The sequence below is a fragment of the Gastrolobium bilobum genome, unplaced genomic scaffold (genome assembly GCF_033153095.1).
Source record: "Gastrolobium bilobum isolate Gb01-03AN ecotype WA unplaced genomic scaffold, APGP_CSIRO_Gbil_v1 utg16824, whole genome shotgun sequence".
In the NCBI taxonomy this organism is placed as follows: domain Eukaryota; kingdom Viridiplantae; phylum Streptophyta; class Magnoliopsida; order Fabales; family Fabaceae; genus Gastrolobium; species Gastrolobium bilobum.
Window position 1 is genome coordinate 139,276 of NW_026899360.1, and position 14,331 is coordinate 153,606.

Sequence of the window (14,331 nt, forward strand, 5' to 3'; positions counted from 1 at the left end):
ATTTTTTTTTTTTAAAAAAAAATCACATTCACTGTTTTTCACGTTGCATTGGAGATTTTTTTTTTTTAGTAAGAAAAAGGGGCAAAAGCCCAGAAAGAAACTAAACACTTACAGCCCTGCATCTTGAGCCAGCAAAAACTCAAGATTTCCAGGGGTTCTTGATGAACAAACAAAGCGTCATCATTACAAGGAAAATGTGCTAGATAATCAGCACACTTACAGGCCCTGATGTTTTTAATTATTTTTTTTAAAAAAAAAATCTCAAATATTTTCTCTTCTTTTTTTAAAAAAAAATTCAGACAATGCCGTTATACAACATAGTCGGCCAACTTGTAGGGAACTGGCCACCTATTGTAAATACAATTATGTGACATGTTTCTGGTAGTAATGAGAATATTCAATATGTATTGTTACTTATTTCATTAGTGGTATAGCGATTCTATTTTCTTTAGGAATTCACCATAACTATGGCTTCGATTTCTTTTTGCGATCTCAATAAGCATATAGAAGCAGGTGGGTGATAGTAAAAGATGACTCTTTTGTGTGTATCTTGTTTTGAGCTCAGTATAGTCTGCCAACTAGTAGGACACTGCCTACATACTTTAGATATATGACATTTTGTCTTAGTAATAAGGATAATCAACTTGAGTTGTTACTTATTTCTTTGCCCTTTTTTTTCTTTTGAAAATGCAGGAATGGATGTAGGATGTGGTACCAGCCAAGCTCCAGTAGGATGTGGTGGCCGTGATATTGACAGGGCTGCAATAGGTGGTGGTCGGGGTACCCGCTGGGCTCCAGTAGGAGGTCGTGGTCATGGTACCCGCTGGGCTCCGGTAAGAGGTCGTGGTCATGGTACTGATAGGGCTCCGGTAAGACGTGGTACCAGCTGGGCTCCGGTAGGACGTGGTGGCGCTGGGCTCCGGTAAGAGTTGGTGGCCATGATATCAGCCGGGCTACTATAGGAGGTGGAGGCCGTGGTACCAGCTGGGCTCCGGTAAGAGGTTGTGGCCGTGGTACCAGCTGGGCTCCGGTAAGAGGTGGTGGTCATGGTACCCGCTGGGCTCCGGTAAGAGGTCGTGGTCATGGTACTGATAGGGCTCCGGTAGGACGTGGTACCGGCTGGGCTCCGGTAAGAGGTGGTGGTCGTGGTATCAGTTGGGCTTCTATAGGTGGTGGTGGTACCAGCTGGGCTCCGGTAAGAGGTGGTGGTCGTGGTATCAGCCGGGCTACTATAGGAGGTGGTGGTACTAGTTGGGCTCCGATAAGAGGTCGTGGCCATGGTACCAGCTGGGCTCCGGTAAGAGGTAGTGGTGGTGGTGGTACCGACAGCGCTGCAGTAGGAGGTGGTGGCCATGATATTGATAGTGCTCCGGTAGAAGGTGGTACCGACACAGCTGCATCAAGAGGTGGTGTCAATGATACTGACAGGGCTACTCTAGGAGTTGTTGGCAATGATCCTGACAGGGCTTCGGCAGGAGGTGGTGGTGGTGGTACCGACAGCGCTGCAGTAGGAGGTGGTGGTCATGATATTGATAGTGCTTCGGTAGGTGTTGGCCATGATATTGATAGGGCTCCGGTAGAAGGTGTTGGCCATGATATTGATAGTGCTCCGGTAGAAGGTGGTGGTACCAACAGGGCTACTCCAGGAGTTGGCAATGATCCTGACAGGGCTTCGGCAGGAGGTGGTGGCAGTAATGTTCCTCAAGGTGACGACCATATAATACCAGTTCCTGGAGAGGTTGAAACGGCCATAACAAAGCCAAAAAATATTTTAATATGGCTATTTTTGGTTGGTGTTCTCCTACAAGTAACACTTGGATTTACATTGTACACGACATCTGTTAAGAATTTTAAGGGCACTCACAAACACAACACGTATGTAGATGCATTATATCATAGATATACTCATAGACTGGAGGACTGGAAAAGTTGAAGAGAAAAAAATAAAATTTTATCTAGATATCAATTTTTTAATGAAATAATCGTAGTAATCTTGGAGCATATTAAAATTTTTCTACATGCACACATTTGGATCTCTTACGACTACAAGTAGGAGTGTTAACGGCAATGGCGGAGCCGGTCCAAAAATTTAGGTGGTACCAAAAAATTTGACATATTAAATTATTAAAATATTTATTATAATTATACAAATTTATCAGAGAAAAAATTTATTATAAATTCTAACATAGTTATCTAAATAATGTCACATAATATTGAAAATTCAAATGAATAATTATCGTTGATTATATATCAAAGAAAACATATAAAAATGCACTAACCTTTTAAGTAAACATTTCAAACATAAGAATTTCATTTTCCTCCCACAACATAATAAGTAATGAACCAAATATTATCTTAAGGTAAAAATTTTGTGATTAAGTTTAGAAATAGGTCAACTAATTATTTTTGTGATTAAGTTTAGAAATCTTTTTTTTTAAATAATAGGAGTAAGAATAAATAACATAACTGATTAAAATAAAGTAGGAAAAAAACAAATATACAGGATAAAAAATAAAAAAAGGTAAAACACAAAAATAACCATACTATACATGTTCCTTATTATTTGTTTGCATTTAGATGATTTGTTGTTATTTTGTATTGAGTATTTGATTTTCTATTTAGGTGGTGCCAAATTACAATTTTTACCTTAATTAATTATAATTAATTATATAATAAGTAAAAAAAAACAAGCAGGTGTCAAGGCACCTGCTGGCTTGGCTATGGATCCGCCATTGGTTAACCGGTCGAGCCGAGCCGAGCTTTGGTCTTAAGAGGTTAAGTTTGTGTTTAAATGTGTCAGCCTGACCAAGCATGTGTTATCTGGTATAAATATAATTATCGGCATGCGCCCTGACTTATTTACAAAAAATAAAAGTCTGGTTTAGCCTGTTTAAAAAAATAAGACAACAGAAATTTATCCAAACAGAATATACAATCAACAACACTAGTAATTCTATAAATATTCATAAATTTGATGTATATCCAAATAGTATAATAAAGAACAAAATCATTCAAAAAGTCTGTTTAACCAATAAAATTAGGGGAAATGGATTGAGGAGAGAGAGAGCTATTACAAGCAGTATATAAAATATAAAATTAAAATTAAAATTAATAAACTAGGCCAGCCCAGAAGGCTCTAAGGCCGAGCTTTTCAATTAGAGTCTGAGGCCTTTTTATTAAACGAGTAATTTTAGACATGTAAGCTCAGTTATTCATAAGCCGAGTAAAAGTCTACTGTTTCGTTTAGCATCCCTAACTACAAAGGTTCAATGACAATAAGTCTACGCTTAATTACTTCTGTGTAAAAAATGGTTCAATGACAATTTGTTTATCAAAAAAATTATATTTACAAAAAAAAAAATTACGATATTAATTATATTATATATTAGGATTAGTAAATTTCAGTACGTAGTATACTACAAGGAAGCACGGACACTTGTAAAAACAGGGAGAGTCGTCTGACACGCTCCGACACGGTGTCGGACACGCGGTCAACTTTTTCGGACACGTTGACCATTCCGACACGCAAATTTGACCTTGTCTGACACGGTCAAATTGCATTTTTCGTAATTTTTTTAATTTTTTTTTAATTTTTTTTAAAAAATTATTTTTAAAAAAAATTAAAATATATTAATAAAGCTTCCACCTGATTATATCAATTTTATTTTTTTGTCTTTTTTCCCCTTAAGTAGATAAGAGATCATCTCAGTATCATTGTTGTCAATTCTTATCACGCTCTTGTTGTATCTCTTTCTCTCTGATCTCTCTCTAATATGATTTGATCTCTCTATCTGATATTATATCTCTCTCTCATCCCAGTTCTTATTTTTTTTATTAAAGCTTTCCATCTTTATAACGTGTTGATGAGTATTATTAATTTAGTTTCATTTTTTGTTAAATTATTAAATATTAAATGAAATATACACTATATAAATTAAAAATATTATTTAATATTAAAATGTGTCCCAATGTGTCGAAATCCAGAATTTTTTAGGATTGACGTGTCAGAGTGTCGTGTCGTATCGTGTCGTATCGTGTCTCGTGTCACGTGTCGCGTGTCGTATCGGTGCTACATAGGTATACTATCCTTAATATAATGTAGTTTTTTAAAAAAAAATTATAAATATAACTGTTGTTTATTTATATGCTTAATCAGTAAAAAGATTGTATGAAATTTAACACAGAAAAGGGAACACTTCAAAAGAAAAAATATGAAAATCGCCCCCCGTGGGGCTCGAACCCACGACCAATGTTTTGTTCATTACTGAATAAAATAAGGGGAAGATATTTCTGCAATTAATGCAGATAAGTTATCTGCATTTATTCTAAAAACAACGTTGTTTTGGTATTGAAATCTTAAAAAAATATAAATATAAAGCCTATTATAATCCTGAAATAAATTAAAATTACAAAAATATCATGATTTTCGCCCAAAAACGATGTCGTATTGGACTTACCGCAAATAATTTATCTGCAGTAAAACTGCAGAAAAAAGCGAACCCATAAAATAATAGCACATTACACGGTACTGAGTTTATTTAATATTGGGGGGTCCAGCATATGTAATTTAATTTTTAAACATAATAGATCCTTAGTACTTGTTTGGACCAAATTCTTTCCACCGCAAACGGACTTTTCACATTTTCCATTAACGGTGCAAAGATGTAGAACAATTTCTACCTCCTAGTATGTCCTTTGGCGTTCTGAATCTAAAACAAACTACTAACTATTAGCCTGGTATAGAAATTTATTTACTTTAAAATAAGTGCTTCACTAAAATAAATGTAATTAATCGAATACTTCTTAAAGAGTCCTATTAAAAATTTTATTTAAATTTTAAACAATACTAGACAAAAGAAAAGAGTAAAGTGTTAACATTTATATTGTATGTAAATTTGCGAAATAAAATAATAATCTGAAATTTTACGGATTGTGTTTTTATGTGATAAGTATAATAAGAGTAAAGTTTTAACGAAAATAAAATTATCTTTATAAGGGCCGTTTGACATAGGGATAAATTTTAGATTCCTAAAAAATTCACATTTAAAATCTTAACCCACGTTTGATACAAGGAATCTTAAAAAATTTATAGAAAAATGAGATTCTTAAGAATTAAAATTGTGATAAGAATCTCATGAAATAATACCACTAGGTGGATGAGTATTCTTGAATTCCACCGATAGAAAAATTTTACATAATTTATAAAGGGCAATGCTTTTCTCATGCTACATGAGATAGTATTATCTCATGTAGAGACATAATTGGGTGGGTCCCACAGTTAAAAGAAAATAAAAAAGAAAAAGAAATGTTGGCTCGAATATCTATGACATGAGATAAAAAAATTTATGTAACTTGAGAAAAACATTTCTCATTTATAAAACATAAATAACTCAGCTTTAATATTTTCATAACTAATATACTCTCCCTTGATTAAGCTCTAGTCGTGATGCTCTACCTTACAAAATTGTGAATTCCTCTCTTCACTTTCACAACGTCTTTACTGAATTCCTTTCTACCACACTGCTTCGCTCCGGTGACTCCAACGCCACAATCGTCCGGTTTAGACAAAAATTCATGAAAAGTTCATTTTTTAAAATTAGCACACATTTCCATAAATCATTAACAATCAACCAAATATAGAATAAGGAAACTTGAGCCAACAATCCAAAAATATTTTGGCCTATTAAACAAATTTTTGATAACATTCCTAAAAAATTCACTTTCTTAACATATTTTTAAAAATCATGATTCTCAAGACCAAAAATTTCTCTTTTAACCGACACCCCTTAAAATATTAAGGTGGGCAGAACAGTAAACAGATTATAATATGCCAATTCCGCAAATATTACCGGCACAAATTCACCTACATTCGTACTCACATCCATATGCCTTATCTGAACTCCACTTTTCTCTGCATATGATATCATATCATTCTTTGTTTTATACTGGATTTTGTGTTTCAGAAGAAAAATGCTAAATTGAATTTAGTTAGCACCACATGACTAGTTTGTTAACCGTCAATAGGAGACCCACGGAGGTACGGAGTTTCAAGGACTTGATTCTTCTCCCTGAGCTATGAGAACATCCCATAATACAAACCTTGCAAGTCCTATGAATCTACACTTTTTCTGGTGAACAAATGGTTAATTGAATGCAGGTCACACTTTCACCAATGCCGCCCCTTGCTGCTGTAAACATAAACAAGATATCTTTCTCAGCTTCTTTGAACAAATAAGGTAGGACTACGCTTCAGCTGAGACATGAGTTTAGGCCGTCAAAATTTACACATGCGGGACTGTAGTCCCTATTCAAAGAAGCCTTCGTATCAAAAAATTGGTTTCATAGGCTCTGCATCAAATTGATGGCGCAACAAATCAAATTTACTACATCAGAAAACAAGCATGACTAGAAAGCATATGGTAGGAACATAACCACTGACCTGCTTTCATTGAGGGGCGTTGTTGATTATTCCGGTCCATGCTTTCATTGACCCTTGTTTTGCTTGCATCTCTTTTGATCTTCATCTTTGAAGCGCTCAGAGAGCCTTCAACTGTAGAGTATGGGGCAAGGAAAGAAAAATTAATAACTGGTAAACTTAACAAAAATAATCAGAACGTTAGCTGAAAAGACTGCCTCGCAGCAATTCTTTAGAACTTTATCAATATATTAAACTGCTCGTCATCACTAGAAGGATCAGATTTTCATTTTATTGTCTAACAAATTTATACTAGAAGTGAATTGAATAATGAAAATAGTTTAGCTAAAGTTCCCCAATTTTGAAGTAATTTTTTTTGGAACATCTTGTTCTCATTGACAACAGAAAAATGTCGGTAAGCCATGTACCTTGCCATTCCCATACCACTTTTGATTCACCCTTCACCAACTTTGGATAGCAATCTACTCGAGAATCTTCTTGAACCAATTCTTCTACCTGTATCCCAAACAAAGTTACCACAGAAATGATGATTCATTTAGTTAATTGTAAAAAAACATGGAAATATTTTACTTTAATTGCAGTACAAAGTGATTTCATGAACAGAAGCTCCACAAATAGTTGGGTTCAAAGATTGCACCCTTCATCAATTAATATGTGGAATGAGAAAGAAATTAAAAACCAACTGTCATAAGAAAGTATGACTTAATCTTCGCTGAAATCCTCAAGAATGGCTATTTTCGAGTGGAAGGTTAAACAAAAGGATCAGAAGTATAGACAAAGAGAATGTAGGACGTCATCACTGGTAAAAATCCTACGCTGTAACTTAACTCCAAAATCAGCCCAGGAAACAAGGGCAACTTCTGCAGCAGAAAACCAACTGAAGCATGGAGTTAACTAATACAGACAAAAGGAATTAGTTTGCTCTGTTTTGCTAATTGATTAATTATTATTATGGTAATACAGGATAATCAAGTGCAACAAATTTCAAAATAACTTCAAAACTACCTTTTTCCATAATAAAGGGTCCTTCCGCTCTCTTGGCAAAAGCAGGTGATCACGTAACCTAGAAGCGACAACCCAAGGTTCACATTCACTATTTACACTCTTTGATGTCAATGCATTTTCTTCAAGTATTTCACAGACCTATAACATCAGCAACAAAGAAGTATTAACAGAGATGGAATCATAATAAAGCCACAATTGGTCATCCAGACAAAAGAACCTGTGCACAAAAGTTGTAATTATAGTTAACAGGTGACAAAAGTAACACAATTTTATTTATATATTTATTTGATAAAAACCACACGATAGACTTACTTTGCCATCTGAGCTATTGGTCCACTGCATAATTCAGAATCCAAGTTCATACAAATTCCACCAACAAAAATTAGGGAATAGGGATATTTTTTCACTCATCTAAACCTACAGAACTGTAATACATATCAGATCGTACAGTGGGGAACATGAACCCTATGCTCACTAAGTGCAGAACTTCCCTCTAACACACCATACTATTTCGTGAACTCTAAAAAACCACTCCCCGTTAAACTAGCGAGTATTTAACGGGGAGTGATTTTTTAGAGTTCACGAAATAGTATGGTGTGTTAGAGTATATATATACTTTTTTTAGTAGACATTGGAGTATATTTATTTGATTCCATACATTATTAATCAAGGCCTTGCTCATAACAACTTAAAATCATAGGAACAGTGACCAATGTGCCACGTTTTTTGGCATTTATATACCAAACTGCCACGCGAATAGTAAAATTTACCAGACTGCCACACGTTGAAGTTCGCTACCAGTGGTAGCGAACTTAATCCAATCAGCTTTTTCCTGTGAAAGTGTGACATGTGTCACAAAATCATTGGCCACCAAGTTCCCTACCAGTCGTGGCGAACTTCAACGCGTGGTAGTCTGATAAAAAACACTGTTCACGTGATAGATGGATAAAAAATTGCCAAAAACGTGGCAGTCTGGTCACTGTTTCTGTTAAACTGAAGAAATCAAAATTCATTCATGAAGCATGTATAAATCACTCATTTGCTCTGGTCATAATACATATGATAAGAATAAGATTTCACAACCAGCACTGGCTTGAAATGATTTGTCACAAAACTTTATTCAGGACATGGATATAGAATTAGAAAAGATGATAAAATTTGAAGTCGGACAACAAACCATATCATTGTATGTCAAAAATCTAGGCTACTATATAAATATATATATTCCCACCATACCTGGTTGTAAAGCTCCTCAACTCGTCTTGACATGTGTTGTTTCCGACGGACCTTCCAGAACAAAGTTGTGCACCCAACAAGCTGTTTAATCTCAATACAGTTAACAAGTTTACTCATTGATAACAGAATATATCCATTAAAAGTATGCCTTTAAGTTTAAGGAAGAGATACCATGGCACAAATGAGCAAAACAACTAGAATATGCTGTGAGATCCACTGATGAATGCGGCAGGCGTATGGCTTGTAATGCTCTGCCAGTAAATCTGGACACTTAAACTCCTTCATCCTGCACGAGACATAAGTAACATCCCAATCAGAAGTCTTAGCCTCTTAGGAAACATATGACTATAAGTCACAAAGCCACTTTTGACTTACAAATTAAAAAGCAAGAAAAGACAATATACCCATGAGAGTTTAACCTCATCTCTAATAATTTACCCATTGTCTCAACTGCCCTTTGTTTTGTATAATTATAAAGTGCATTGTCCACTTTGATATTTCCCATTTGCTCAAAATAATTCCACAAATCATCCTCATGAACCTGAGATGGGAACACAAAAGGGATTTTGAAATCAGCAACATTAAAAGAACAACTCAAGCAGTAATAAACACAGGCAAGTATACAATAAATTTAAGTAAATTTCACCATCCAAGAGTGAAAATGACAAAACTAACCCAAATTGATCCAGTTCCATAGCACATAAATTGAGCATATTCTTCACAGAGGTGATATTCAACTCTCTCTACCTACACAAACAAATTGTCAATCAGAAAGATATAAACAAAATGAAAAGAAGGAAAAATAAAAGAATAATAGACAGTATTATTTCCAAGAACCAGTAAACCCAAACAAATCAAATTCTAGGGACACACAATCTTTCGGGCAGATTCATTAATATCTCCATCTTCTACACATAATTTTCCATGCTTCTGGTAACCCTGAAGACATTCCAACTTGCCACCATAGCATTCTCCATTACTTGGACAAGGTTCACAAATATCTGTAACCATACCCAGTCATCAGAAATTACACAAGAAACAAATATATTGCCGGACCTATGTGTTGAGACTACAATACTTGATTGATAATACAAGGCAGAGAATGAACTCACAAGAAAATTATTAGAGGTAATATGAAGCAGATAAACATCGCGTGGGGCTTGCATTACAAAGGCATCTGTATCCTACCAAATTGAATAAAACAACATAATGATGTATACCATTTCAAAATAAACACTAGGATACATAAGAAATGGAAACCCTGGACATAAAACCGCAGTATAATTCAAAAGAAAGAAGGAAAACAGCAATCAATTTTTCATTTTTGTTTGTATCAACCATCAACTGCTTTTTCTTTATCGCGTAACACTAAGATGCCTCGAACACACTCGGGAAAGACGAAAGAACCTACTAGGGTGATACTGAAACAGTGTCTTTCTTTCTTTTTATTAAAATAAATAAAAAGAAGAAGAAGATCTTGTTGATATAAAAATTCAATTTGCCACATCAAAGTTTAATTCAACAACCTACTGGCTTGTTGACTAGGAATGTTATCTCGGAGAAGAACAGAACATAGCACAATAAGCCACCACACCAATGCTTAATACATATAACTCGATGCAGGCAATTGCTCATTATTCATAATCATATTAAATGCATAACACAGCAAAACAAAACACATTTTCTTAAGCTGGAGAGACTAATCAACTGTATAAAACGAAAATAAAGGAGAAAACACGTGAAATCAAATAAAAATTACATATTAATAGGCTTAGATTAGAAAGAAACTAGAGAAGCATTGCAACGCATCGAAATTCATATGCAAGTGAATTTGAGAGAGAAACTCTCACCGGAAAAGTAATCGGGAGAGTCGACGTTGGTGTCACAGAAGGGTTTCGTGTGGGGATTAACAACAGGGGTTAAGAGGTGGTTGCAGGTCCAAGCAACTAGCGATGCGACTGCAAGCACGACGAAGAGTTTCGGGAACTCGTTCATCGAGGGAAACAAGTTCTGAGGGGGTTCTGTTTCCATCAATGATTTCATGGAAGTGGCTGAACTTTTCGCAATGGAGCTAGTCATCGACTCACTTCGCCGATTCTTTTTCATGCTCAGAGATGAACCAAACAATTCTTTCTTTTCCAGATGCTTCGACTTCGAGGCAAAGTTTGAATTCATGGAATGGATGTAACAGATGGGGGAATGTAACGAAATCGTATACAAGGTGGTGTTGTATAATTTGGATCCGGTTACTCTAATCTGAACCACACGATGAATCATAACTCTACGAAGCTAGATCAATGATAAAAAAAGACGAGAAAGAAAAAAATGATAAAATAGATAGTTATGAAATCATAACCGTTGATTTAGTTTTGTATGGTTGTGATTTTCTCACATGATCATATCATGTTTTTTTAACACATGAGAAGATCTATTTCCGTATAATTTACCCTTATTTAAACTAACCCCATTTGTAATTAATCTCATAGTTAATTACTAATTCAGTGAGTTAAAATTGTATCTGGTGACTCGCTTAAAATGATAATTAGGGTAGGTATATTAAAAAAAATTGTTATTTATTTTCTAAATTATTTAAAATAACTTAAAATTAAATGTATATAGAATAAGGTTATATTTATCATCTATTTTTTCTTATAACTATTTTTATTACAATTTGATCAAAATTAAATTAACGATTCTCAATTAATATTATTTTGTAATTGTTAGTTTGATTTTGATTTAACAATAATAAAAATGGTTGTAAGAGATTGTAAGACAAGAGATATTGTAAATATAATATTTTTCTCTTATCAAATATATTTGTTCCTCATAAATTTTAACTAACCATGAAAATAAAATAAAAATAATTACTTTATATAAATAGTACCGGATAATAGAATTGTTGTCAGTTAGCAAGTATAAGTTGAGATAGTATAAAAATACTCAAACACTATAAATACTGTAAAAATATTGAGCGATAGATTATAATTTACCCCAGATTATCTTTGAATATACTTTTTTTTTTTTTTTTTTTTAGAGTTACTCAACCCTAATTACCTTTTTGAGGCGAGTTGGCTCCCTCCGGTATCCCCACAAGCTTCGACTCTTTGAGCTGGCTATGGGACTAATCCTGAGTGCGGGGGTCAGTGATGGCTAAAGGTTCAGCCCCCTCCCTAAGAATGCATTCAGCGAAAATCGAACACATGTCCAATGAATATACCTTTTCTAAGTGGTGTATAATCCCTCTTTAATTTCTCAATGAGAATGGTGGTTTTCCCCTTATATGGTGTATCTCCCCTAATCTAAACTTTTTATGTATAAACAATTATATATAATTATTGATATAATGAAATATAATGAGATAAGATAAAATAAAATGAAAGAAAATTATTAAATAAATTGTCAACAACATCAACATCAACAACACCTTTATCCCAAATTAATTGGGGTCGGTGGTAGATGAACCCACATAAAAGATACAAAACAGTTGAAAAAAAAGTAAAAAAAGCAAAAAATAAATAAATAAATAAATATATAGTGTGCAGCAATAGTGTTTAATAAATAGTGTTTTTAATAAATAATATACATTTAATGCAGATAACATATTTTATGATGTCTGTATTTAATGAATAGTGTGCTAGAGAAAAAAAAAGCTATTTCTTTCTTTTTGCTAATTTGTGTTCTTGAATAACCCGTTCATTCTCTCCAAAAAAAAATTTTGATTTTGTCAAACACTATTTGTCTATTCCAAATAATTTTTGTTTCTTATAATGTGCATGACAACCTTTTCGAAATCAAATCTTTTTTAATTCTCATTCCAAGAACAGAAATTGATAGAAAACTCATTTAGTAAAATCGATTTATTTTTTTGTTCCCGGGATGAACCAGTTTAATTTTTGAATAAATATCCTTTTTGGTTCTCAGCAAATTTCACGATACTCACTTTAGTCCCTAGCAAATAAAAAGGCCCATCGTGGTCCCTAAGAAATTCAAAATAGACTCATTTAGTTGAAATCGTCACAAATTCAAAAAAGACCCATATTAGTCCCTCAAAAGGACTAAAATGGATCCATTTTGAATTTCTTAGGGACCACGATGGGTCTTTTTATTTGCTAGGGACTAAAGCGGACATCGTGAAATTTGCTGAGGACCAAAAAAAGTATTTACTCTTAATTTTTTGTGCTAGAGAATAAAAAATTAAATAAATACTTTTTTGTTTTTTTTGTTCCCGGACACAAAATGAGAAACACGTGTCTCTCTCAATCACTTTCCACCACTACCATCACTGTCGCCACCACCACCACCATCGCTACCACCACCTCTATCACCAATCACCACTACCATCATCGCAGTCACTGTCGTCACCGCCATCACCATGCCATCGTCACCACTGCCACCAACCACTCGCACCATCGCCGCAGCCACTGCTGTCACCACTATACCACCACTACCATCACAAAGCCACCGCCACCACCACACCATATGAAAAAGGAAAATGATGATCCAAAAAAAAATTATGCTTAATAGGAATTATTTTTTATTATATTATTTGTTATATTATCAAACGCAATTTTTATTCTCGGAATAAAAATAGAATATATTATCAAACATATTTTTTTTCGCAAAAATACTTCCAAGGCACAAAAATATAAAAGAATTATTTCTTTTCAGAAACAGTGTCAGAAAACAGAATGATTGTCGTGGACACACTTAGTTTATTGGACAGTTGGCTTCTTCGTGGGCGAATCTTAGGTGAGCTTGCACTAGATCCTATTCCAAAATAGTTAGCATACAAAATGGGGAGACCATCACGCCATTCGTGATTCCCCTATACTCATGTTCCGGATGGCCCAAGTACTAAAGTGGCCCAACTATCCAGGCCCAATACCGGGCGTGACCCCGCGTCAGCCCTAAGGGCTGACATGGACCTTCTCAACCCCCAATGTAGCAGCAGGTCCAAGGCATACACCAAAATGCCCCACCTTGGAACGCTAACCATCGAAGGCGACTACGACAGACACCGCAAAGGGAAACTCCCCCTTTGCCCGGTGCTGACATCGCCAGAATACAGAGAGCGCAACACTGCCACAATGACAGCGCCAGCACGCCTAACACTGCATCATGGGAGTAAATCCCAAGGAGAGTTGACCTCCCTCTCACCAACCCACACTGTTTCCCCTATAAATAGCCCCCATGGGCACACCTTAAAGGTATCTTATGTATCGTTATATTGCCCATTTACTTGAGTCATATCATCCTTTTGCTTATTATCTATCCACTGCTTACGCTTAGCTTTATACTTCTTAGCCTGGTCTGTATCAGTGCTAAGGGTATTATCCATATATTGACTCATCCCCATCGGAAACATAGTGGGCTTATAGATCTCATCGGTACAACTCCCTATGACCATTTTTTCTCTGTAGTCTCCTTGAGTTGGTGGACAAGAATATAACTTACAATCTTAGGGGAGTATTCAACATTCTATAGTAGACGGATTTTGTTATAATGTGTTGGCAAGTCCTATTCTGGAGAAATCAATGCATCCACTCACACGTGGCTACCCCCCAAAGCCTGGATAGTGGATATATCAAATGACTAGCAATGCAAAATAATAATGCCACCAATGTCGTTGCTAAGATGCATCCACCTAGGTCTGT

General features: G+C 35.0%; 2 protein-coding genes across 2 annotated transcripts; one reads left to right on the forward strand and one right to left on the reverse strand.

The window, feature by feature from the left end:
- Nucleotides 1-467: 467 nt before the first annotated feature.
- On the forward strand, nt 468-1,933 carry LOC133289906 (glycine-rich cell wall structural protein 1.0-like). The gene is made up of 3 exons (XM_061487934.1): nt 468-513; nt 694-922; nt 1,021-1,933. The coding sequence occupies exons 1-3, from the start codon at nt 468-470 to the stop codon at nt 1,931-1,933; spliced, it is 1,188 nt and encodes a 395-aa protein (XP_061343918.1).
- Nucleotides 1,934-5,819: 3,886 nt separating this feature from the next.
- Nucleotides 5,820-10,847, reverse strand: LOC133289932 (uncharacterized). Its single transcript, XM_061487966.1, has 10 exons — nt 10,528-10,847; nt 9,551-9,678; nt 9,353-9,424; nt 9,082-9,218; nt 8,849-8,963; nt 8,678-8,758; nt 7,442-7,579; nt 6,844-6,931; nt 6,440-6,550; nt 5,820-6,348 (listed from the first exon to the last, which is right to left on the reverse strand). Exons 1-10 carry the CDS (start codon nt 10,781-10,783, stop codon nt 6,326-6,328), a joined length of 1,149 nt encoding a protein of 382 aa, XP_061343950.1. The 5' UTR covers nt 10,784-10,847; the 3' UTR covers nt 5,820-6,325.
- Nucleotides 10,848-14,331: the final 3,484 nt, after the last annotated feature.